This window comes from Eleginops maclovinus, chromosome 22, assembly GCF_036324505.1.
Source record: "Eleginops maclovinus isolate JMC-PN-2008 ecotype Puerto Natales chromosome 22, JC_Emac_rtc_rv5, whole genome shotgun sequence".
NCBI lineage: Eukaryota > Metazoa > Chordata > Actinopteri > Perciformes > Eleginopidae > Eleginops > Eleginops maclovinus.
In genome coordinates this window covers 21,913,790-21,939,819 of record NC_086370.1, presented here as the reverse complement: position 1 = coordinate 21,939,819, position 26,030 = coordinate 21,913,790, and the positions used below count along the sequence as shown (strand labels likewise).

The 26,030-nt window shown below is 42.1% G+C and overlaps 3 protein-coding genes across 3 annotated transcripts in view; 1 reads left to right on the top strand and 2 right to left on the bottom strand.

Moving 5' to 3' along the window:
* Positions 1–189: 189 nt before the first annotated feature.
* On the top strand, positions 190–12,121 carry gpr155b (G protein-coupled receptor 155b). The gene is made up of 20 exons (XM_063875297.1): positions 190–876; positions 1,969–2,182; positions 2,592–2,739; positions 3,025–3,154; positions 3,237–3,412; positions 3,526–3,678; positions 3,963–4,030; positions 4,263–4,434; positions 4,619–4,774; positions 5,056–5,139; positions 5,803–5,926; positions 6,175–6,259; positions 6,395–6,482; positions 6,779–6,996; positions 7,200–7,294; positions 7,452–7,600; positions 7,708–7,803; positions 7,931–7,995; positions 8,102–8,239; positions 8,860–12,121. Exons 2-20 carry the CDS (start codon positions 2,025–2,027, stop codon positions 9,314–9,316), a joined length of 2,760 nt encoding a protein of 919 aa, XP_063731367.1. The 5' UTR covers positions 190–876; positions 1,969–2,024; the 3' UTR covers positions 9,317–12,121.
* Positions 11,136–18,374, bottom strand: LOC134859026 (transmembrane protein 41A-B-like). Its single transcript, XM_063875296.1, has 5 exons — positions 17,925–18,374; positions 15,253–15,403; positions 14,940–15,101; positions 14,674–14,812; positions 11,136–14,529 (listed from the first exon to the last, which is right to left on the bottom strand). Exons 1-5 carry the CDS (start codon positions 18,062–18,064, stop codon positions 14,300–14,302), a joined length of 822 nt encoding a protein of 273 aa, XP_063731366.1. The 5' UTR covers positions 18,065–18,374; the 3' UTR covers positions 11,136–14,299.
* Positions 18,375–20,755: 2,381 nt separating this feature from the next.
* The window catches only part of bean1 (brain expressed, associated with NEDD4, 1), a 33,726-nt gene continuing 28,451 nt past the window's right edge, over positions 20,756–26,030 (bottom strand). Inside the window, exon 5 of the mRNA XM_063875202.1 lies at positions 20,756–24,452. Coding sequence (XP_063731272.1) covers positions 24,098–24,452 — 355 coding nt within the window. The 3' untranslated portion in view covers positions 20,756–24,097. The remainder of the gene's footprint in view (positions 24,453–26,030) is intronic.

Sequence of the window (26,030 nt, the reverse complement as noted above, 5' to 3'; positions counted from 1 at the left end):
GGATGAACAACAACACACACTTTTTTTGCGTGCTCTTACATGGATTTGGTTATATTTCATATAGCCAAAACCACACACACACACACACACACACACACACACACACACACACACACACACACACACACACACACACACACACACACACACTAAAAAGAGTGAGTTTTGCTCCAAACTACATGCTATAAACTTCAATTTTTGGGGGAGAAGACCCATCTGATTAATACATTAATGTTATACGTATATGATTTGCCACAGTTATTTAATAAGCCTTTTTAATTCATACAAAGCACAATGCACACTAATCAACAAATGCACAAGATATATATGTATTTATTTCCAGATGTATTTATGTACTCTTATCTATATATATATATATATATTTTAACATTTTAATTCACTATTTTTAATACGTATATTTTCGTATGCTTATTTATTCTTTTGTTATTCTCATGTCATTCTCAGTCCTCCATTGTACTGTGTGTAGAATATTAAGTGATATTATTATAGACACAATTGTGTTTAGGGCACTTTAACTGCTTTACTGAAGGCACAGTCATTGTGATCGTACAAAAACAATGTTTACTTACCTTTGTTTCAGTTCATTTGTTCTGAAGACATAATATGCTCCAAAGATTTAATCATTGACTTTATCACACGAGTGCAGCAAACGCCGCACGCTTTTATCCAATCACAGTTGGAGTTCTCGGCGTATCTCGGCGCTGATTGGCCGAATTGACTGCCCGTCATACGTTTAGGGCGTTGCCACTCTCGGCAGCTGTCAGATGCAGAGCTTCTCTTGTAAACGGCAGAAAACACGGCAGGACAGATGAATATTGGACATTTGTGAAAAAAAGCGGTCTTTTAGAAACAAAGGTAAGCATTACGTTCCTAAATAATTCGTTTTTAGTGATGTATAAATGCCAGGTGTTGATGATAAAGCCTCTAACGTTTATTATTCCTGATGTTTTTAGCACCTAGCTAAAGCTAACGGTTACCTGGCCGTTACAATGGAGCCGTTAGATTTTTATGCCGTTGAGCGAATGTATATTAAGTGACGTCACAGTGTTGTTAAATAATATAAAGCATTAAATGAAGCGTTACTGAGCTAACGGTCTGCTGTTCAGGGGCGGAACCAGCAAAGGGCGATGGGCACCACGAGGGACTGTTTATTAGACAGAAACACCTTCATTTCCATTGAAAATCTTTATAATCTGCCTTATTTTGGGCTCCTTCAAGTGGGAAACAGGGCTGCGCAATTAATCGAGAGGTTGTTGAAGTCGCAGGGTTGTCAAAGAGGCTTAAAGAGCACCCTGCAGTAGTGTTTATCAGAGAGAAACAGCCTAATGTACATTACATATTAAAATAATCTGCATGATTTGGATTCCCTGTAGTGGGAAGAAGGGCTGTACAATTTATCGAATTTATAAACTCAATATTGTTCAGTTATATTGTGAATAATGTTTTTTATATTGCATTTTATCTATATTTAGTCTATATTCCACGTTTTCTTAAAATATTTGTTGTAATCTTTGTTTTATTTGATGGTCCCTTTCTTACAATTCCTCTTCTTTATCAGTGTTTACCTGTGCATTAATACAACAAGGTGTTAACCTACTTGGTGATAAACCTGTTGCTGATTCTGATTCTTTAAAAATCTCAGTGATGACGTATTTTTGAAGGCCGACCCGGGAAATACCTTCGTATTAAGACAGTTTTTAGGATTTATGAAGCGCAAATGCAATCACCAGAAGTAAAAATCTAATATTAGGCTATAAATAAACTACATTAGGGTCACACAAAGCCGGCTAATGTTTTGTGCAGACACGTGTTAGAAACCAGCGTATTTTAAACACTTCAAAATTCACCTGTGCGGTATTTACTGATGTATTTTGTGTCAGAACAAATGTCGACTGTATCTTGCATTTTTAGACTTTCTCCTGATTGTACACTCCTTCGTTCCTCCAGAGTGCTGATACTCCCCAGGCATCACCTGACCTTCAGACCCCTATCCCGTCATCATCATGGAGACCGCTAACAGCTACGTGCTCATCCATGGGAAGAACATATCCCAAAATACCCTGGCAGGCTCTGCAGCAGGACCCCACATGTCCATCGATAAGCTGTTCCCGGCTCTGCTCGAGTGCTTTGGCATCATATTGTGTGGCTACATAGCTGGCAGGTAGGCAAAAGCAGTCAACACAAACTCATAATGTCAGGATTTACAGGGATTATTCTAATGCCTTTTACTTTAGTGGAAAGTACAACAATACACCTTTTGAATTCATGTTTCCCCCCTGTCCCCAACTTAATTGCCTTGTGAGCTTGTTTTAAATCCTCTAAATCCCAACTCAACACAAACAAATTAAGTCTAACGAAAGCCTTCTTCTTTTTCAACCCTTAGACACTCACCACTTTTGGTTTTGTCAACAAACAACCCTCTAATCCATCCAGTTAAATATGGAAATAAATGACACTGAGTAGTCTTTCATAGCGAGGCAGTCCTTTAAGTTGTTGTCACATAATAAGTTAGCATTCTCATTCTCACACATCTGTGTGTTTATGGATTTCTCTTCCGTTATATCCTACAGGGCAGATATCATCACACAGAGCCAGGCGAAGGGTTTGGGGGCCTTTGTGTCTAAATTTGCTCTTCCAGCTCTGCTCTTTAAAAACATGGTGCTTCTGGACTTTGGAGACGTCATCTGGGCGTTTCTCTGGAGCGTTCTGGTCGCTAAGGTTGGTGTAAGACTCTCTGTTTTTTCTGTCAGTCGATAAAAGGCAACAACCTGGGTTTAAGGTCAAGATTATAACCCTCTCAAAAATACACATGCTGAATTTGATGCTCCTTTCCTCCAACTTATTAAACCATTTATCTGTTTTATTGGATGTAAATGTAATGAAAATGAAATGTATTTTACCATTGTGTTAAGTACATTTTATGAAGCAGTGTTGGAGATTTTTGTTGCCTAAGCTGTAGCTGTTGTGCATATGACAAATAAAGCCTTTGCATCCTGTGCGTAGGTGACCGTGTTTGTGCTGGTGTGTGTGCTGACTCTGATGGTGGCCAGTCCAGACTGCAGATACAGCAAGGCGGGCCTGTACGCCATCTTCGCTACGCAGAGCAATGACTTTGCCTTAGGATACCCCATAGGTGAGGCAGACACAAAACACGGATGCTTTCTACTAAAATGTTCCAGAAAACACAGCATTTAAGACTCCTTTTCTCTTTCTAGTTGATGCTTTGTATCGGAGCACATATCCAGAGTACCTGCAGTACATCTATCTGGTTGCCCCGGTGTCTCTCATGCTCCTCAACCCCATCGGCTTCGCTCTTTGTGAGGTGCAGCAGTGGAGGCAGACCAACCATTCACACAGCACTATGCGCATCTTTGGAGTCGTCGTCCTACAGGTAATGCGTGCAAACATTTGGAATCAGACGAATAACAAACACTAGTTTGACAGAACACACCCAAAGTCATTTTTAATTTAGTTGAGCTAACTCTCTCTCTGTCCCCTCTGCAGGTGCTGAAGAACCCCATGGTGTTCATGGTGATAATAGGAATCCTCTCCCACTTTGCGCTGGGCCAGCAGATCCCCGCCGTGCTCTCACAGTTCATAGACGGCCTGGCCAACTCTTTCGGAGGAGCGGCTTTGTTTTACCTCGGCCTCACTATGGTAGTTTCTTTTGTCTTTTGTATGAACCATAGCTGCAGACATAGAGCTTGTTTAACTTGTTGTATGCACGCTATATAAGTTAATGTGAGATTCACACTCTTTTAACCTGGCTAAGATGCAAAAAGAATCCAAAAGTAGTCATTAAACTTTTTGTTGCATGGTGTAAAGTGTGCAGAATATATCTATGACGTAATGACGCTGTATTTCTGTTTGCCTTTCACCCATGTGCATATAATAATCTGCATTATTTTCATCAGTAAGTCATTTCTCTTATTCTGTTGCAGGTTGGCCAGCTTAGAAAACTCACCAGAGACACCGGAGTCGCTTTGATTCTCCTCATCACTGCCAAACTGTAAGCGGGACTGGGATTAGTGTGTGATTTTAAAGTGGGGCTGGCTTTAATTGCAGTATACTGAATCATTAAAAGTGTTTAGGTTTAGTAATAGTAGTGAGGCAATGGATTAGGAACACTTTAATAAAGTGCTGACCAGCAATGACACCACTAATCCCTTCATGTTATCCTCCTTATCTAGGACAGCCGGTCTTTGATGAAGTTGAATGACTTTTTGTGTCCCTCTCTGCAGCCTGGTGATGCCGCTGGTGTGTAAAGACATGGTGGATATTCTGGATGTTGGAGTGAACAGCACCAGCTCCAATCACACCAGTCTGTCTAACTTTGCCTTCCTGTATGGAGTCTTCCCAACGGCACCCAGTGTGGCCATCTATGCTGCACACTACAACATCGAGCTGGAGGTGGTAAGTACTGCTGTAGTGACACAACCTGGTGAAGTTTTTCTCCTTCAGTTACTGAACAAGTTGTGGTAAATTATTAATATTTCATGTCATTTTGCTAACGAGAAACCACTACCAACATGGACACCAGAATCCTCTTGAGTGTTGTGCGTTGTGTTTTGATATTCCCTCCTCTTCCTTTCTTCAGGTAACATCAGGGATGGTGATCAGTACGTTTCTGTCGGCTCCCATCATGTACGTGTCGGCCTGGTTACTAACGATCCCTCTGATGGACCCCGCCCCCCTGGTGACTGAACTTCAGAACGTTAGCTTCAACATTAGCATCGTTAGCCTGGTAGCGCTGGTGAGTGTGTTTGAATGAATTTTGAATGAACAATGAATATAGGATGCAAAAACTATTTTTCAGACATTTTTAGGATAGGTTACATGTAAGGCATAGTTAACACACACACACACACACACACACACACACACACACACACACACACACACACACACACACACACACACACACACACACACACACCTAACTGTTAGGCTTGTGTTTTTTAAATGGTGCAACACAATAAATAAGTGAATACAATAAGCATGATGAATAATTCACGTCCCCGTGTTCTCCCTCAGGTGTGGACCATAGTGGTGATGTTGCTAAGCAGGAAATTCAACAGACTCCCTCACCTCTTTGCCTTAAATCTGTTCCTCGCCCAGGTCAGTCACAGCTCCAGTGATTTATAAACATGATATTGATATAGAGTCGTGTACAGCATGTTTCACCAGTGATGACTGGAGGGTGTTTTGCCCGTCTGTAGGGCTGCGTGTGTGTAGGTCCTGATTGTGCATGTTTACATGTCAGGCCTATGTGTGTAATGTAATATAAGTAGCACCGGTATGTATTGTCCCTAGCTAAGCCTGGGGAGCTTCCGTCAAGTGTCTACATGTATTATTTAAATTATATATATAATACAAAGTATTTATGCTAAAGGCTCTACTTGTAAATATGGTATGTATTTTAAAAGGACTGTTTTTTTTGGGGTGGTTTAAGTAATTTAGGACTTTCACAACATTAACTCTGACATACTATGACCGATACAGATGTTTCTAAAAGCTGGAGAAAATAATAATAATATAGGATAATTACTGTCTTAATTGCTGTGGTCTAGAGTTGCTACAATTAGTGACCAATTAGTCAACTGACAGAATCAATGACTTGCTAAATGCAAACATGGCAGAGAATATTGTGTAAGCCTCTCAGAGATGAAGAAGATCAGCTTTCCTGTTTTATAGGATATGTCTTAATCTTAAACGGTAATGACATTGGCTCCTCGTATTCACTTTCTTTATTCCACCTTACCCTTCTGTTCTCTCCTGTAGTTTTTGGTGTGTGTCAGTATGATCCTGTGGAACTTCTTGGCGACACAAGAGGACAATCTGGTGGGAAAGATCCTGACCTTCACTCTGCTCTACGGCTCTCTGTACAGCACCTACATCTGGACGGGTGTGTGTGTGTGTGTGTGTGTGTGTGTGTGTGTGTGTGTGTGTGTGTGTGTGTTAGTGAATGGTTAAGAATAGCACCATCACAGATAATATCGCATACCCCCCATATAATCACCCCAACCCTAAACACACACACAAACCAGAGACAGAAAAGCACAAAATGCTGCAAAGGGTTCCAAATAACACTTGCATGTACACACTGGTGATTACATTTGTATTAAAATGTGTTTTTTTGGTTCTTTTTTTCAGGTCTGATCCCTCTGTGTCTCGCCCTGACTAACAGAAATGATCTGCTGAGACTCAGACCAGGAGTATTCATGGTTTTGGGTTGGGGGTGAGCACAGACACCTCACTACGTTTTGTATAAATTATTTTACTCTTCTTTGGGTTTGTTACTTTGCCGACTGAGATAAAAGATCCGAGTGTGTGTGTGGTGTGTGTGTGTGGGTGGTGTGTGGTGTGTGCGTAGGGTTCCCTTCCTTATGGTGGGAGGTCTTCTGTTAGTAGGCGAACGGACTGATTCCATAGACTCTGCCTTCTTCTACGGTAGAGCTCAGGTCAGTGTGAATGTACTTCTGTTTTCTCCTGTCTTCTCTGCCATGCTGTTAGATGATACACTACAAATACACACATAGATCTTCTGGAGAGATGTCTGGGGCAAAGCGGCTGCCGTGTTTGGAGCAGTTTATTTTGTCTATAGTGGGACTTAAACCAGTGACCATCTGGTTCCAAATCCCTACAACCTGAGCTATTGACGTAGTCCATGTCTAAATTTCTCAAGGAAATCCTCACTTTTACTCAAACAAAAACTCAAGTATTGAAGGTTAGTGTTTTTTTCGTCCTCTCTCTGCAGATAATCAGCACCACGGTGGTGCTTGCGGTCAGCCTGGTGCTCGGTGCGATCTCCCTGATGGGTCTCAGCCAGGGGGAGCGGGAGCAGACCGGCTACGAGGCCCTGAACAGAGCGGCTGTAACAGGCCTCAACGAAGAGCTGAGGACCACTGGTGGCCTGGAAGATCCACAACAACAACAACAACAACAACAACAAAGAAGAGACGATTACCTCACCTGCTTACAGTTCCAACTCAGGTAGCTGTCAGAGAAAAATAAGTACAGTTGAATTGAGTTCAAACGTTAACCAAACTTAGATTAAGTACAGTAAATAGGGTTGCAAGATTTCAAAAGTTACTAATTAGCGATTCCTTTTACTCGTGCTATTTAAAGACTGCATTGGTCCATATTGAATCAGACTAACTTAAAATATGTGTATTGTCTTCTGTTGTGTCTTCAGACCTCCACAGTTTCTCCCCTCTCCAGCCAATACCTGACATGATAGCCAGCACACAGACAGAGCTGTCAAACGGCACAGGTAAACAAACTAAAAACAACAAATTCCCTGTAAAATAATAACATTTTCAAAGTGCTATAAAAGCTTTTCAGTCAATGGGAAATATTCCTAAAAATCAAGATGTGAGGAATTTTTCAGTAACCTTGAAATGTATTGATATGTTTCTGTCCCTCTCCAGGCCACAGTGGGGCGCTGTTTGACGGGCTTCCGAGTTCCTCCTCTGAGCAGCCGCTAAACCTGCCCCCCCCCGGGCTGCAGCCCACTGACGATAAACAGACAGTCAGACACGCTCTGCTCTGCCTGCTGCTGTTTGTCAGCCTGCTAGCGGTGAGACAAGGGTTCAAAATCTACTGAGTGGTGCAGGAATGAGTCCTAATACCAGTCAAATGTGTTAGCTTGTCCCACTTCTTACTGGTTCTTCTGTGTGTCTGTAGAATCTGTCCAGCTGTCTGTGGTGGCTGTTCAACAAAGATCCAGGGAGGCTCTACCTGGAACTGCAGTTCTTCAGTGCCGTGGCAAACTATGGACAGGTACCTGTGTGTGTGTGTGTGTGTGTGTGTGTGTGTGTGTGTGTGTGTGTGTGTGTGTGAAATATGTAAATTAAATATGATCTGCTTTGAGCGCAAAATAAACTACTCCTCTTCCTCTTTGTCCCAGGGCTTCCTGTCCTTTGGGATCTTCGGTCTGGACAGACATCTTATTATCCTGCCCTTCAAGAAGAGGTGAGTGATAGAGCCTAAATTAGCTAAGAGCTCATGTCAAGATAAACAAATCATAGACACGTTTACAATAGCAGCTTGTTTAAGACCTGGTGTGTGTCTGTGTCAGGTTTCTGGGTCTGTGGCAGGGCAGGGAGGCTGAGGATTTGAGTCCCTCAGCTGTACCGGAGGAAGTCAGACTCACCTGTACGCAGTTTGTCCGCTATCACAAAGACCAGTGTGTACAGGACATCGTGCACACACGCAGGTAAGAATGCTCTGGGTTGTGTCTTATGTGTCGCACAGTTTGTGTTCTCGGTGTAAAGCATGTGGGGAAACATGTAATTCTGCTTGTACTAATGGTTGTGTTCATTGAGTTGCTCTTGCGTAAAGTAAATTTTTATTCTTTGATTTGGTTCTGTTTTGGCTGTGTCCCTGCTACATGAGTTCTGATTATTTTCCACATGATTCTTCTCTGCATCCTCTTCGCATGTCATCCATCAGTTGGTCTGTTTTGCTGCAGTTACTGTTGTCCTCTAAACACAACGTAATGATTTGTGGTAAACAGTGTTCCTGAAACGTCTCCATTGGACTCCTTTGTTTACTTCCACGACATAAGGACATCCCTACGTAACACTCTATTGGGTAGCGCTCCAGTACTGTTGAAAAAAGCCCTCTACTAACGAAACATTGAGTTTCTGTTTGTCTTGACTCTTTTCTTGTTACATAAACTTCTCTCCACTTTTCTTTGCTGCTCTTCATTAACCTTTTATACTTTCTTCCTCCCTGCTTCTCTTTGCCTGCCCCTTTTTTCCGTCCTTCTCTAAAAGTGGCTCAGGGGAAAGTGTGAGCGGCTCCACAGGTGAATCCTTCCTCTGATAATGACAGGTATGAAGAACCAAAGGAGGAAGGTGGGGCTTTGAGACATTCCCCCTCCCATCAGCCCCTTCACCTGCATCAGGAGTCGCAGGTTATGCACCAAAGTCCAGATGAAACCAGCGCCGGATACTCGCCTCCATCCCAACTTGAAAATAAAAACCAAGCACCTGTTTCCATCCCTGAGGAGCAGAGTCTCCAGTCTCCTGACACAGATAACCCCCACCTCCTGCACCAGCATGATCTCCATCAGCACACCGGCATTGAGGGTGTGTTTCGGGGCAGTGATTTAGTGGACTGGCTGGTGCAGAGGGGCTTGTGTTCGGGGCGGGCGGACGCCACACTGTATGGCGTTCGGCTTCAGCAGGGAGGAGTGTTGGATCGTCAGCACATCTTCAGAGACGAGCCCTCGCTGCTGTACTGCTTCACACAGCGGAGTAAAGAGGAGGGGTGGGCCCACATCATGTGAGAGGGAGCAACAGGGCTGCACAATTTATTAGAAATGTATCGGAATATGGACTAGTGCAATATCCAAATTACAGGAAGAGTGGTATTTGTTTGAAGTGGGTTTTCATTCACTAGTTCACTTAGTCTGCCGGGGTATTTTCATTCTGACTTTGAGACCTTTTGTGACACTCAGTGCTCTCACAGAATGCAGGTCAATTATGAAGGATTATTCACAGTAAAACAAAGCATCCAAATCCAAATTGCATATTGCTTGGTCCACTACTGACTTGACCAAGACACTACGTAAAGTAAATAAAATGCACAACTAAGCTGACACGTGTTATCACAATCAAAAGCGTATATCGAGCTTGCAGACGTCCCTGATTTAAGGCATAGCTTCAGAATAATCCAAAAGCATCAATATATTCGTCAATATTTACTAAATTATACAAAAATAATGTTATTCATTTACCTGAAATTCAGTCTTGCCAACACATTTTTTTCCCAGACACAAATATATGCTAAACGTTTGTTAAATAATATTTAGAATGAAGCATTATGGACCACCTTTGCAAAACAGATATGTGTGGTTCAGATCCTCTTCAAACAATAACACATGAGTTCTCAGTGATGATGATAGTGAGAATAAAACATATCAGTCACTCCAATATCCTGAATCATATCGCCATTGGTTACTTTTTCTAATTGTGCAGCCCTAGTGGAGGAAGAGTTTTATTCAAAGGTGTGTTTGATTTATTTATCCATAGTGGCAGCCTCTCGCTTGTCCACTCCCTGTCCAACATTTAAAATGGCCCGGTTCTATGAGGCTGTATTTACACTCCCTTGAATAACCATAAGAAAGCAATGGTTGAAGACGAAACAAGCGCTCCCTCTCTCTGGGCTCCGGACCAAGTCTTCTTTGATTTTCACTGCTCTAAATGGACCTGCTGTTGATCATAGCTTTATCATTGATCATGATGTGACACGTGTTTTTTTCTGGATTCACTTCTCATTAAGTGAAGGACAAATAAGCTTTGTTGTTTTTACCAGACGTCCATCAGCCTCGAATACTGTATTCCTTATGTGCCATGTGTTTCCTTTGAGCCAATGGGCTGCAGGGCTGCTCACTGAAAGGCGTTCCTGCTCGCTCTGCTTCATGTTGTTTCCGTTCAGATGACGTCCAATCATCTCGCCTGTTTTCCAGTATTAGATATTTTGCACGTTGTGTCTTTTAACCACTCTGGTCTACGGTATGTTCTTGCATGACTCGGAGCAGAACAGACTGACTTCTGCCCCGCACTGACCATCTCTGCACTGACTGAAAATAACCGTCACGTTTCTTTTATATGCAACTCACTGGATGTGTGTGTTGTGATGATGCTGCGGGAGTTTGTTATAATTGCATTGTGGTGTCATTTAAAACGTCTATTTAGGACTGAGTGTTGTCACACAACTAAATAAATTGATGGTGGAACATTTGCACAGATGTCTGCAAGCCAAATCTGGCACCAGGTATTTAATATATGCTTTTTTTGGAGACTGATCAGAAAATAAATGCCAAGTTTCCTCAAGACTGTAGTGCGAAACATTGGAAATTCCCCAGAAATCTAAAACAAGTCTGATCGAGGGTTTTGCTTTGTGTTGTTACACTTTGATACGCCTGATATAATTACAGTCCCAAACTGGTTCCTATCTACGGTGGCCGGCAGGTACAAACGACCTTGTGCCACCACAAGCTTCAGAATCAGGACTGATGCAAATATAAAACACTAAGGTGCCAAAATGCATGCAAATTAAGAAATTCACCAACTTTAGGAAACATATTTATTGAAAGTGCTGCAAGAAGATGAAAACAACAGAAACCAGGGGGCGATTAAAGCTTCTTTCTCCTAATGGAAGTGTGTAAGGCTGCTGTAGTGCGTGCACCTGTCGGCCGGCGTAGCTGTTGTACGCAAACATTATGAGTGAAGTATCCTTACCTTCACTGAGCTGTTTACAGATGGTTCGGCTCTACACTACACTCCTGTTTGCCTGTTAAGGTGCTGCTGATTTGTGATGCTACTGGGAAATGTGCAGTGTGTTGCAGAAGAGGGATGGATGGTGATACATGCACCTGAGCAGAGAGAGAACGACCACTCATTGGAATCATTCCAGGAGAGAGGGAAGAATTATGCTGTTGTAATTTCTACCTGTAAGAAACACAAAAAAGACTAAAATTCCCTAACTTAATAAAAGTTTTGGCATCAAAATATACTTCAAATGCTAAAAGCAAAAGTACTCGGAATCCATATTAAATGACTGGATTATGATCATTGATGCATTAATGTTTGCACAGCTGGTAAAGGTGGAGTAAAAAGTACAATACTGGCTTCCAAAAAGTAGAATAAAATGAACATACTCAAGTACAAATATGTCAAAATTGTACAATACTTGAGTAAATGTACTTTATTTCATCCCACAACCCTTTCACATGAAGTAAAATGTCCAAAATAAATACATTTCTGCTTTCCTTTATCAAAACCACATCAGAAACGATGTGCATGTACGTCCATCTGTGTGTTTCTGCAAACTGACTCCATATTTCACTTTCACGTCAGGTTGTTGTTTTACTGAGTGCCTGCTTATACCAGTGTGCAAGTGTGTGTGTATGTGTGTGTGTGTGTGTGTGTGTGCATGCGTGTCAGAAAGAGAGATGTTACCATGAGGTGTGACAGTGTGTCGTTGCTTTGTGTACCTGTGGATGTTTTAATGTGTTGCTGTAAAGTCAATCAGGGTGAACCACTGTGTGACCGAGAGTCACAAATAAAACCGTCTGCATCAAAAATCACGTTCCCGTTCGTCTCGACTTATTGATGCTGACTGAAATGTAAAAAGGGCAGCTGAAGAAAAGATGTATATTACATTAAACAGGAAAACCTCTGCATTATGCACAAAAGGCTGGTTTTATTTGTCGTTTTTGTAAAGATTGTGTCCCTCCTGAGCAGATGTTCTTTTCTCTTGGTCAACCAAATCTCTCGGAGACCGTCTGTACACAGATCCTTTTTCAAACTTAATCCAACAGCGAGGTCCAAGGTGGAAAGAACCTCTCAAACGTTTTTTATTTGGGACTTTTTGACATTCAAAATCCTTTAAAAGTGGAGCCATCAAGCTCACAGAGCAAAAACAAAGCAGTAACTGATGGATACATCCTGACCCTCACAATACGGGAGTTAGTTTACAAAAGATAGAAAAGGTCTGTAAAATATGGTTGCAGATTGTCCCTTGTGCACTGAAGTAAGCTTTTCTTTATGCTTGACAAGTTACAATTCTATATCAACTCTGATTTAATAATAAATAAATAGTACCATTTTAGTAAATCAGTCACACTGATTGCATCATATATAAAGGTGCATCACTACATATTAAAGGCTCTATATTTACATATTAAAGGACCTCAGTGGTTGCTAACTTCCACTGGCTAAACAACTTCACTCTTCACAGAATCCTAGAGTAAAATCCATGTAAACAAGTTTAAAAAAGCACCATAAAACAGTTCTTAGATGTTCACATTATAAGTCTATAAATACATTGGCTGATTAACTGAAAACCAAATAGAAAGGTTTGTAAATGCCCCCAAAAAGTGTCTTTTAAAGCTGTTCTCATACCAATACATTCACAGTGAGTTTATTTTAAAGCTGCTGTATGACCGTGGCAGCCATCGTCATTACAGTGTTTTTTATGGGATGTGACCAATTAAGGCACTTCTAAAAAACCCAACTTTTAACACCTGGTTTATTGTAAAGTTAAAGAGTTGTATGGTCTATTTAGAAGACCTCCAAGTCTTTAGCTCTATGTGTTGGCCTCGATAGACCTTTAGGAAACTAGACCTGGTGCATCGTGACGTTTTCCGAACATTCAGAACAGATCACGCTATAAGCATGACGAGCCTTTGGTGTCACCTTACAGAGGCTGGGGCGGACTAAAGGTCACACCAGTGGGGAGTTTAGTTTTACATCTCAATTATTCTGACAGGATGTTGTGTTTGGTAATCCTAAATCTGACTTTCAAGTTATTTCTGAGCTTTTTCTTTTGGTTTATGTCAGTGTTGTACTCAAGTCACCAATTCTCGAGTCCGAGGCCAAGTCTGAGTCACCTAGGAAGAGTCCGAGTCGAGTCTGAGTCATCATTACCTGTGCTTGAGTCCGAGTCACCCTCATCTTTAGACTGAGAATAGCGGGGGTGCTCGGTACGGGAACTCGCCTCACAGATGCACACGCATGGGGCATAGTACATCCGGACTCGAGACAAAACTTACTTGAGACTGATCGTCGATGTGTGAGTCCAAGTTCAATTCCAAGTAAGAGTCAGAGTCGAATCACGAGTCACTCTTAAGTCTGGTATATGCAAATGTATTCAAACCTTACACTTTATGCACAGCTCTGCAAAATGTAGTCGTATACTTTTAAGAGCTGTCAGCCCAAACCTGATAAGAGTTAAGACTGTGCTCTCTGGTGTTCGAGGTAAAGGAGATGGAAAGAGTTTTGACTGAGATTTTAGGAGATAAATTAGATAAGGAAACTTACTCTCGAGTCCTCATTGATACCAAGAAAGTGGATCACATCTTGAGGTCTTTACACCGCCTTACTGTCTGCCAACAACTGCAAAATACCACTGCTGGTTTATAAAGCACTGAATGGTTTAAGGGTCTCAACACATGTCTGAAGTTCTGCTGGATACAAACCAACCACGTCTGCTTTCTGTCCCCTTTTGTTTTTTTGGTAAAGCACTTTGAAATGCCTCATGTTATATAAATAAATCTGCCTTGCCTTGCAGACCCTGCACAGGATGAATGCATGAAGAGAAAGGCTTGGTGACAGCGTTGACACATCTCTGGTTGCCTTGTCAGTCAATCCTCCTTTATCAAGCTTCAGTATCATAAGACATCTGTTTCCAGTCTCCTCCAGTTCACTGCTCCTTCACAGAAAAAATCCTCCACACCGACGTATCCTCCTCCATCCCAGAATCCTCATCGTTTCTTCTGGTCCTTCCTGATCTGATCCTGGCTGTCGCTGTCCATGCCGTCCACACTGAGGTGAGCTTTTCCGTACTTTTTGATCAGCGCTCCGGGCAGCAGAGCCATGAGGGCGATGGCTAAAAGCTGAGCCAGCGTCGCCCAGGAGAAGATATCATCCAGGGAGGAGATCTCCGACAGGATGGAGCCCGTTCGAACACAGATGAAGTTGTAGGGGATCAGACCTGGAGGAGAGAGCAGGAGGTGAGACTCCTTTACTGTACTACTATTACTTTTTAGTCGTTCAAACGATCAAACGTGGGTAGTGTGCTTCACGTTAACATTTCCAGCCAGAGTGTGTGTTTTAAAAGTGTGTGTGTGTGTCTCACCTATTAACACAGAGAAGAAGAAAATGGGCATAGGGATGTTGAGTACGGGACAGGTGATGTTAAGGAACCAGTTAGGAGTCATGGGGAAGAAACGGAGGAAGAGGAGGAAGAAGAACAAACTGCTACGATTCTCCTCCACCTGACACAGGGGAGGCAGAGAGGGAGGAAGAGAGAGAAACGATGGGGGAAATAGATGTTGTAGAGATAAATATATCAGTTCTGACTGTGCATGTGTCAGCATGCTAAAGAGGCCAGGAGGAACTGACCTTCCTCTGCAGCAGGGCCACCTTGTCGGGGAAGAAGTAAACAACATGCTGCTTCCCAAACGTGGAGGAGAGCAGGAAGCAGAAGGTGGAGCCCACAGTGGTCAGCAGGCAGGCCAGCACCAGACCCTCCCAGGGCCCGAAGATCGCTCCGGCTAACATGTTCTGAAGAGGAGAGGAAGGAGGGATAGAAGTCATTAATGCCAACGGAGCAGAGTGCATCATCATCAGGCTGAGTCTCTGGTTTTAAACCCCATCATCCCTCCATCCAACCTCTCCTCAGTGTGTGTCCGTGTGCGTGTTAAGTGTTCCTCACCAGAAAGGAGGAGCCGGGTATAGCGAAGGACTGCTTGTAGAGGTAGGCGCTGCAGAACAGCAGGAGGACGTAGCTGTGATGTTCTCGTTTGTAGAGCTTCAGCATCTCGGCGAGCTCCCGCAGAGAGTCCAGGTCCGACGGGAACTTCAGACTGCATGGAGAAACACAACGGGACCAAACTTACACACTTATAAACCAAATAGTTATGCTCCTATAGTGTGTGTGTGTGTGTGTGTGTGTGTGTGTGTGTGTGTGTGTGTGTGTGTGTGTGTGTGTGTGTGTGTGTGTGTGTGTGTGTGTGTGTGTGTGTGTGTGTGTGTGTGTGTGTTGTGGGGGCAGTTACAGGATACATTTGAGGGTTGATGGGAGGACAGAAATAGTGCCGCCGCCTGTAGACCTGAGCACAGGGTAGGAAGACACTCTTTAACACACACACACACACACACACACACACACACACACACACACACACACACACACACACACCCTGAAACTCAAGATGCCACCTTCCTTTCCCTGCTGCTCTGACATTCAGCATTGCTCGTTCTCATTGGTCGGCGGACTAACATGCTGCTCTGTGATTGGTCAGCAGCTCCGATACGTGAAACTGAATGAATGCATGAGCTGTATTTGAGGAGGGAAATTTGTCCCCGTGGGCACTTTTCATTTCGCTTACGCACAACCCCATGAGGAATTATGGCTGTGCATATGTTGTCACACACACACACACACACACACACACACACACACACACACACTGGGGGTCAAGGGGGGTTTTAACTGTAAAAGTCCCTTCATCCCCACTAAGACGACACATGAAACCGGGTCGTATCGGGTCAGTTCGTTTGCTTTGCTTGATTCACGATTTTAATTGGTCATACAATACATTGGAAGTTCGGCTTCAGCTTTGAAAAAATTAAGAGATATCACAACATGTAGACTTCTTCTTCAGGGGGGGGGGGGGGGGCTATTCATTGAAATCAGATAAAAGTGTAGAATTCATATTTTGAATAAATAAATGTAATAACCTGCGATAGGCTCTGTTTAATGCCAGCTATTATTATTGTACAAATAAATACAGATATCTTACAAATGTAGTATATCCACACACACACACACACACACACACACACACACACACACACACACACACACACACACACACACACACACACACACACACACACACACACACGCACACAACTAGGCAAACAGTCAACAAATGTAACTTTGTAGGGTGCACTGATTTTTAAAATAACGTGATAAGTAACTGTATAATGTGAGTAACATCAATGTCATTTAACACACGCGCACACACACACACACACACACACACACACACACACACACACACACACACATACACACACACACACACACACACACACACACACACACACACACACACACACACACACACACACACACACACACACACACAGGTCCTGCTCTCTTGGCCTCAGAGTGTATTGGTCGGCGTTATTCTACCGTCCCTAGACAACCTTTACTGTCTGGCACATCACACACACACACACACACACACACACACACACACACACACACACACACACACACACACACACACACACACACACACACACACACACACACACGTAATGAGATAAGTTCAATATGTAAGGAGAGGGAACTTAAGGAGAGATGGGTGAACCACACACATCTCATATTTGAGTGTTCTGACGTGATTATTATTATTAGTCTCATTCTCAACACATTTAAGAATTAATCATAATTCCACACACAGGTTTCCCAAGGCTGTCTCCTTAATATGCTGTGGGAATTCTAGTTTTCTATATTGGATTGACTACAGAGGTCACCGCTTTTGAATTAATTGCCTTTACTGTAGAGAATCTATCCCAGCATGCACTTGGAAAGAGGACTCTAATGAAGGCTGCCTTGGTTTAAAATGTCAAGGTAATGTAAGGTAAATATGACGTGTCACGACATGATAATAAGGGTAATGAGCTCTGACTATCTGAATCATACAATTGTGATTATCTTTTGACATTTTCGATCACTTTGACCTCACTGGGGGCTTAGAAATGAAACATTTAGAAGAGAAACAACATTTGATTGCATCTGAACGGCTCACATTGATCCATGTTAAGATCAGAAATTACAGGTCATAATCAAACAGGTATTTATAATAGGGGGTGTATAAGTCAGCTAATGCTACACTGAATCATTGAATTGTAGTATGATTTCTGTGTGCTTCCTTTACAGGTAGACCTATTTGTAACAACAGTAATTAGAGTATTTTAGTGCAAGACCTCCGATAAAGATATGTAAACATGGAAAAAGCTGATTAATGGATGAATACCTGATCTGAGAGAGACTCAAATCCCTTTCATTTTGACTTACTCACACATTGCATTTTACATTTAATTACAAAAACTAAAACTACTTTGCACAGTTTACTATGCATATGTTGATATTTATTGACTGTATTCTAGATTAATCTGTATGCTTATATTGTGTACTCCATGCCTCGTTCTCTTGCTGCTTCAACAAAGCTAGGGAAATAGGAGATACACATCTAGTAAACATGTTGGTAGTCTCATCATCACTTCAGATATTTATGTGATGTCTCCTCTACTTTAACAACTCCATATAATTCATTTTAAAGTTGCACGGTCTCTTTCCATTGGCCCTACCTGTACTCCTCGACCGTCTCGTCCTCACCATCAGAGGCCGGCTGGAGGTGCTTGGTACCCGGGGGGAGATGAGTGGACAGCAGGTAGAGGAAGAAACTCGCAGCCGCCACAAGGGCACCAAGTCCGGCTAAAGATCGCATGTTTCCTCCCTGTGGAAACTCCCCTGGAAACTGAATTTATAACTGGAGGAAAAACCAGGTCGACGTGTTCCGGTTCAGTTGGAAGACACCGAGGAAAAGGGGTGTTGCCTACCGGGCAACAGCGCGCAAATGCCGGCTGACATTCTGGCTGAGTTCGCCTGGAGGATCACATGGCAACTTTTTAAAGTCAAGGGGAAAACCACTGTTGAATAAAAACACACTCACTCTCCCTCGTCTTTCCCTTCTTGTTGTCTTCGGGTTTTCCCCTTTCAGATCTTGTGAGACACTTGCTGCAAATGACGGATTTATTAAAGTTATGTTACTGGACTTTGTGAGCAGCTGCTGTTTGTTGTGGACACTCTGAACATGCACTTGCAGGAATGAGCCACCAGAGGGCGACATGGTAAAGGGCATGTGTTAATTTAATTATGTAGAGGTCTTATTTATAGATCAGGATCCTTTTATGCATCACTGTGCTACATGCATGTATAAGAAATGACATAAACTTGCACTAAAATAAACAATTGAGGGGAAAACGCTAATGTTCTTTTCTTTATTTCATTGGAAAAGTTTCATTTAACAAAGCTAAATGAATCTCCAAAATCAGTAACAAGACTGGACTTGACAACAATTTATAGTTCTCATTTTAATAACCATTATATTGAAACATGTATGTTGTTTACCTGGCATTAAAAGCTTTGTCATTGGATTTACGTAAAATGGAAAACACATTTAATTTAATGGTATTTTATATGATCATTTTTGGGGTAAATGTCCTTGATTTCTTATTTATTGACGTCATACATTTGTATAACATATTTTATAAATAATCAAATAATATTGCCAGCAAGGGGCGACCTCTGTAGTCCAATTAATATTTAAAAACTACAAGTCCCAGAGCATATGAAGAAATACAGATGTGGGCAACCTGTGAAAAAGACACCAAGGATACAAAAGCTCTACGTTTCGATGTGCTTTGACTCGCGCTAATGTTCTTCGTCACTAACGTAAAGCTGCACCACGTGTTTCTGACGTCACCCTGATCAAACCCACCTGCGATGCTGCGTCCCCAACGTGTGTTCTGGATCTTCATGCAAACATGCTAAATGCTAAAAACAATGATATTATTAGGCTTTTTTTTTACTCATTCTGGGACACAGAGGCCGAATACACTGTTTGCAGTAGGAAAAAGATGGACAAGTTTAGATTGTAGAAGACTTAAAGATTTGCAAAACAAATCTGAAGAACAGTAAGCTGAAGAGTGGCTGAAATCTGTGAAGAAGAAGGAACAGTGGAACTTTAAATGCAACTATGGATGCAATCTGCAGTGAAACACCAACGAAGAAGAAGAACAAGCAGATGCCAGGTAGATGACATCAGACAGGTGAGTGAAGCAACAGTTCAATTCACTGTGTGTGTGTGTGTGTGTGTGTGTGTGTGTGTGTGTGTGTGTGTGTGTGTGTGTGTGTGTGTGTGTGTGTGTGTGTGTGTGTGTGTGTGTGTGTGTGTGTGTGTGTGTGTGTGTGTGTGTGTGTGTGTGTGTGTGTGTGTGTGTGTGTGTGGCTGTATCTGCTGGGATGTTTATGGATGTCTCTTAATGTGTTGTTCTTTATTCCAAAATGTGCCCCGCCGCAGTGTACTGCTGGTGTTGACTGGCCTAAGCTTCATATGCTCAGGCTGCAAAGTTTAGTAGGAATTGTGCAGGAATTGTTATTTGGCCTATATTTTGCAGCTTTAAGTAGCTACTGAAGGTTGATTAAGTATGCTTTACTCGAGCATTTGAACTGATGCATCTTTATACTTCTACTCCTGCAATCATGAGAATTGTAGCTTGGAATCCACCACATTCATTTCCCAGCTTTAACTACTGATTTGCAGATCAACGTTTGCATAGAAAAGTCAACATGGTGTTGTATGTGTTGCTCCACACATCGCTTTAATGTGTGTTTTCTTGGCTGATGTTCACATTTGTCAGTCATGTTATTCTACAGTGTGCACCGGCCGTGTTCTAATGCTGTCTTTTTGAACATTTTGTTTGTTAAATTGTCTGAGTTTTGCCCTCTTGTTCTGGTTCATAGAGGCCTAAGCTTACAGTCAGGAAGGATGACTCAGGTTGCAGAGTTTATATGTTGTAGGAATTGTGTGGGAATCCTTATTTGGCCTGTATGTTGACATGTTAAAGTGTATTTTGCTGCCTCATGTAGCTACTGTATGCTACTCGTGTACACTCCAGAACCACTTGCACTTTACTGGAGTATTTGACATGTATGCAAAGATGTGTGTAAGCTCTCTTTTCGCTTGAATGTGTGTTTTCTTGGCTGCATCTGCTGTGATGTTAAGATATTGACAATGTTTTATTCCTGATTCTATATTGTGCAGCAGCCGTGGTCTAATGCTGTCTTTTAGTGCTTTTTGTTTCTTATACTGTCTGAGTTTTCTCATTCTAGAGAATAGAGGCCTTAGCTTACACTGAGGAAGGCTGTACCAAATACTCAGTTATGCTCAGCCTGCAAAGTGTATATATTGAAGTCGTTATTTATCCTATATGTTGACATATTCAAGTATATTTTGCCTCCTTGTGTCAGCTACTTGGGTACACTTTAGCACTACTTGCCCTTTATTTGAGATGCTACTTTCTACTTCTACCTCTGTAATCATGAAAAGACGCACCTTGTACTTCACCATATTTTATTTGACAGCCTTTCCTTTGTAGATCTAGTGTTTAAAATCAAATCAGAGAGCTTTATATCATAAGATTTGACATGCATTGTGAGTTGATTTCACAATGAGTGCCACGCAGATTCATATAAGAGTTCAGATTTATTCGTCCTCCTCTGCAGAAGAAAATATTTAACAAAATCTCTAATACATATCATAAAGAAACAAAGTTGACAGCAGTTCCTAATATATATACATGACGTCTGTTGTGACATAAAGAGAGGAAGGGTGTAAAACAGTTACCTACAGACGATGCACGAACAATAGTGTTAAAGTCATGGCATGTGTTGATGCTTCTCTCTATACGTTTAATGAACGAATACTAAAACACGGACAACCCTGAGGATCTTTACTTTCCCTACAAGCTAATAAAGCATTAATACTCCTCACGTTACACCACATGGAAAAGTAGACCCAGGATTATTAATTGAATGTTGTTTGTTATCGTAGCTCTGCATCGCCCCCTGGTGGCTGCAGGTGGAACAGGGGATATTTCCCAGTCATCACAATTTCATTATCAGGATTTCAATTATGTAGAAGACCTTCCACTACATCAACAAGTGAAAAGCACTGGGTACGTTGCATCGGGATCATCTTATTATGGCTACAAGCTAACAGTCTGAGGCCTATCAGGCACATTTTTACCCAAAAAACAATGTTGACGATAAATGACCACTAGTTATCGAATAAGAAATGCAAAAATATGCACGTCATTTCTAAAATTATGAATATTAATTGTGTTATCAACCTCAATGACTTCCTGCTTCAGTAACTGGTGGGAAATGATGATATGTTTTCTTACAAACAGATCTGATGTGATGTAACAGCAGCATGTAGCTAGTTTCAAGTTGTAAGAGCACACAATGCTGCCTGGATTATGCTTTTCTCCCATTTGTCTCACACAACATTTGACTAGATTTAAGTCGAGCTATAGTTAAGTAACTCCAGTAAAATCAGGATGAGAAACAATGTACATTAATGAGTATACTCGCTATTTACGACATCTTCTCTATATGGATGTTTCTGAGGTGCATGAATTCCCTACAAAAAGTCCATTAGAAAAAGCTTTAAATTAGATTTCAAATAGAGCTAACGTTTGGCCACCTAATCAGATCATCCACGCATGTATAGATTCCCACAGAATAAAGACTGAGACCAGATCAATAGTAGTAAGGACGCATCAATATGTTTTTTGGATGTCAATTTGTTTTCTAATCCAATTTGAATCCTAATTTTTCAGAAAAACAGCAGATAAATTAAGTTGGGGTCTGACAAAACACGGTCAATTTAGATGTTCTTTCTCTATTTTCTTACATGTTCAAGACCAAGCATAGCCTCTATTACTCAATAAAAGAATTGGAAGATTGATCAATATGGAAAATAACTTCTGCCATGCTTCCAACATCAACATCATAACAAACTTGATTTGCTAAAGAACAAAGTGACCACATGACGTGTTTACATAAAGCCAGTTTCTTCCCTTTACAAATACGATGTAATTCAGCTAAAACAATGCAGTTCCTTAGCTACAGCTTTCATGCAACCAGTGAAAAACTTCAAACCAATCCTTCATGACATAGAAACACAGAAATGAGACGGAAACAAAAGCATTTATCTCAACGGTGTGTAAAGGTCTACAGTTTAACGTGTCAATGCATCAACCGCACTTCTTCAGGAGGAGGCCTCTGAGCTACATTTGGCTGCTGGGGTCCAATATTATAATACTAAAGATAGATAATAAAACCAGAGCCCTGGATAGAAAGAGTCTTAGGCAGTTTGTACAACAAGTTCCCTCTCTGGTGGTGACAGATGTATGCTGCAAATGTCCATAAAGCTGCACGTGTAAACTCACTCTTTCTGATTTCCACTCTCTATTTTATTGGCAAATAAAGACACACTTAAAGGGGTCATATTCTGCTCACCTCCAGGTTCATATGTAGTGTCTCTCCTGGGACATGTCTCCATGCTCTAATGTTCAGAAAGCTCTTTATTTTTCTCATACTGTCTGTGCTGCAGCACCTCTTTTCACCCTCTGTCTGAAACCAGAGCCCAGTCTGCTCTGATTGGTCAGCAGGCCGGTTCTGTTGTGATTGGTCAACCGCTTAGAGCTGTCCCACCCCTAAGCCTATCACGCACAATGTGTTGGAGCGCTAGCAAGTGTTACATAGTGATGTCACTATGTTTAGGAAGTAAACAAAGGAGTCCAATGGAGGCGTTTCAGACGGGGGAGTCTGTGGTAGAGGAGATTTTAGTGTTTGCAGACCGTTTACATGCACTAAAGCCTATATAACACACTACAGGAAAGGGAAAACCCCAAATTATAGGGCCTCTTTTAAGCTACTCTGCTCTAAATGTTTACACACCTCAGAGACTGGAGATCAGCTGTTCTGCTAATCACTCAGGGAGGGTAGTACTCTCTGTGCGTGAACACTACTCCTCTAAACACCACACTGATATTGTTCACACTCTTCTACACACAGCCTGCTGTCTTCTACTGTATGATAATAACAGATATGTGTTGCAGCCTAAACCCTAAACATGATTTAAAAAGGAGAGACCAGGAGCCTGTGTCCAGTGTCTTTTTGTGAATTGGTTCCAGTGAGGAGAGGGTTAGGGTTCGCCTCTGTTTTGGTCGTCTAATTGAACATATTTGAACTGATTATCAAAGCTCTGGTGACGTCACTGTGGAGTAAAAGCTTGTTCTTGTGAGACAGAAACTATCCTAACAAAGACAGTTAGAGCAGATCAAACGTGTATGAATGTAGTGTTTTTATTTCCCTATATATATATATGTCGGATCTTCAGCTCTACGGCTGTCAGACTGAATGTTGAAGTTCAATCAGACAAACTGTGAGAAGGAGCGACTCTGGTTGGTTAAACAAATATCCAGTAGCACAAACGGATAGAGGAAAGGCAAAGGATTGGAGCTAGTCTGTCGTACAACAACTGTGATAGGTTATCAAGGAATTGTGTCGTAGAAACACTGAGAAAAGAAGCGCTATATGGACGTTCAAAACATGGCAAACAAAAACAGTGATGTTTTTAAAGGACGTAAGAGAAGGAGGAGTCTTTGTCCGAGGGAGCATCAATAGCAGGAAGGTCATTCCACAATCTTTACAGTTACAGTGAGTTTTTATTTCGTCCTAAAACTTAAATAGTTAAAAACTTGAGCTTCTTTCCAGTTCGTTGAGCTGATGGCAAGTTTCCCGCCCTTTTAATGTGTCAGAGCAAGATCTCATTAGAGTCACAGCTGCTCCTGACACCCTTTTGTTCCAAGTGTTTGTCTAATTCAACCGGGGACGCCCAAGGAACAAATTAATTAAAGTCCGACAAGATCTGGTCCGCCGCCGCCGGCTCCCCGCGCTCTGATTGGTGTTTATAAAGGTCACATGGCATGAGGGGGAGGGGCTGCTCGGACAACACGGCCTCGTATGGCGGCGCCGCCTCCATCGGGAAGGAGATGGAGGCGATGTGTTGATGCTCCGGAGGGTAGTGGGAGGGGGAGAACCAGGAGGCGCTGGCTGAAGTCTCCCCGTAGTTCGGAGATGGATCCTGGGGAGGCGGATCCTGCTCCTCCCCCCTCTGACAGGGGTCCAATAGTGAGTAAGGAGGCGGGTCGTCTGTAGGGAGGAACATCTGAGACGATCCCGGGCCAACACACTCATCGTATCTGAGGGGAGAGACAGAAAAGTTGGAACCAAATTTCATTCATTTATGGTCATTTCAGCACCTTTTTTTCACCCTCTGTCTGAAACCAGAACCCAGTCTGCTCTGATTGGTTAGCTGGCCGGCTCTGTTGTGATTGGTCAACCACTTAGGGATGTCCCGCCCCTTAGCCTATCCAGACAATTTGTTGGAATTTTAGCATTTGCAGACCATTTACATGCATCAAAACCTATATAACACACTACATGACAGGGGAAAAAAAGGTGATGTCGTTTTCTGAATATAATCCCATTTCCCTAAAGTGTGTATTGTACGTCACGGCTAACTCTGTGATCCTGTATGTTCTGACAGCTGTCCCGCTCCATCCGTCTCCCCACTCTGACAAGGACAGAAAAAGGAAGAGAAATACATCCTGGTCTTCAGAGAGACCAACAACAACAACAGGAAAAATAGCTCCTGTCTCACTTTCCTTCGTACCCACTCATTTGCACACATTTCTGATGTGTTGTACTCCAGGAGCAAACTCCCACAAATCTTACCAGTCCAAAACTACAGTTCCCATAAACCCCTGCACCTCTGCCAATCCTACAAAGTGTGTGTTATGTTTCACCATCAATATGACCAAGAACATTTTAACGCCGTATAGCCTCCCTCTGCCCTTTTTTGAAGACAGAATGAAACATAAAATACAATAAAGGGAAGCATAAAGTGTGTGTGGGGAGGGTGTGTGTGTGTGTGTGGGGGGGGGGGGGGAGGGAGGGAGGGAGGGTGTGTGTGTGTGTGGGGGGGGGGAGGGAGGGTGTGTGTGTAATGGTGGATTATGATGGGACAGGAAGCAGTAAATCAGTGTAACTTAATCAGAACACTGATAACCATATCAGTGTGTGTGTGTGTGTGTGTGTGTGTGTGTGTGTGTGTGTGTGTGTGTGTGTGTGTGTGTGTGTGTGTGTGTGTGTGTGTGTGTGTGTGTGTGTGTGTGTGTGTGTGTGTGTGTGTGTGTGTGTGTGTGTGTGTGTGTGTGTGTTACCTAACTCTCTTTCTTTTATCTTTCTGTCCTTCTCTGTCTCCTTCACCACCCTGTGACTGCGTGTACACACTTGCTACGGTAGTCATTTTAAAGTAAGGTTAGAGTGTGTGTGCGGTGTGTGTTCACGCATAAGAGAAAGCTATTTCTGTCTGAAGGTCCACTGCCCAACTGCTCATCTTCACACACTTTTCTCCCTCCTTTACACACACACTTTAATCACCATAATGCAGTGTGTGTATAGTTCATTATATCAAGTAGTTAATCACTGGTTGGTTATTGATAGCTTTTACTCAGGGAATTGACATCGAATGTGTCTCACTAGGAGACTTAGAAGTGTTTACGGTCAAAACCATTTTACCCAAATCAGTATTCTTTTTAAATGTCTTTGTATTTTCTATAATTTTGTATTTTATTTACTTTATTTTTTTTTAGAAACCCTCACATATTTCCAGTGAGTTTTGACACATATTTATTACGGTTATTTTCTGTTGCTTTGGAAAAACTGACCTTGAGCGATAAGGTCATCAGGAGGCATGTAGAGGTGAAAATTGGAGA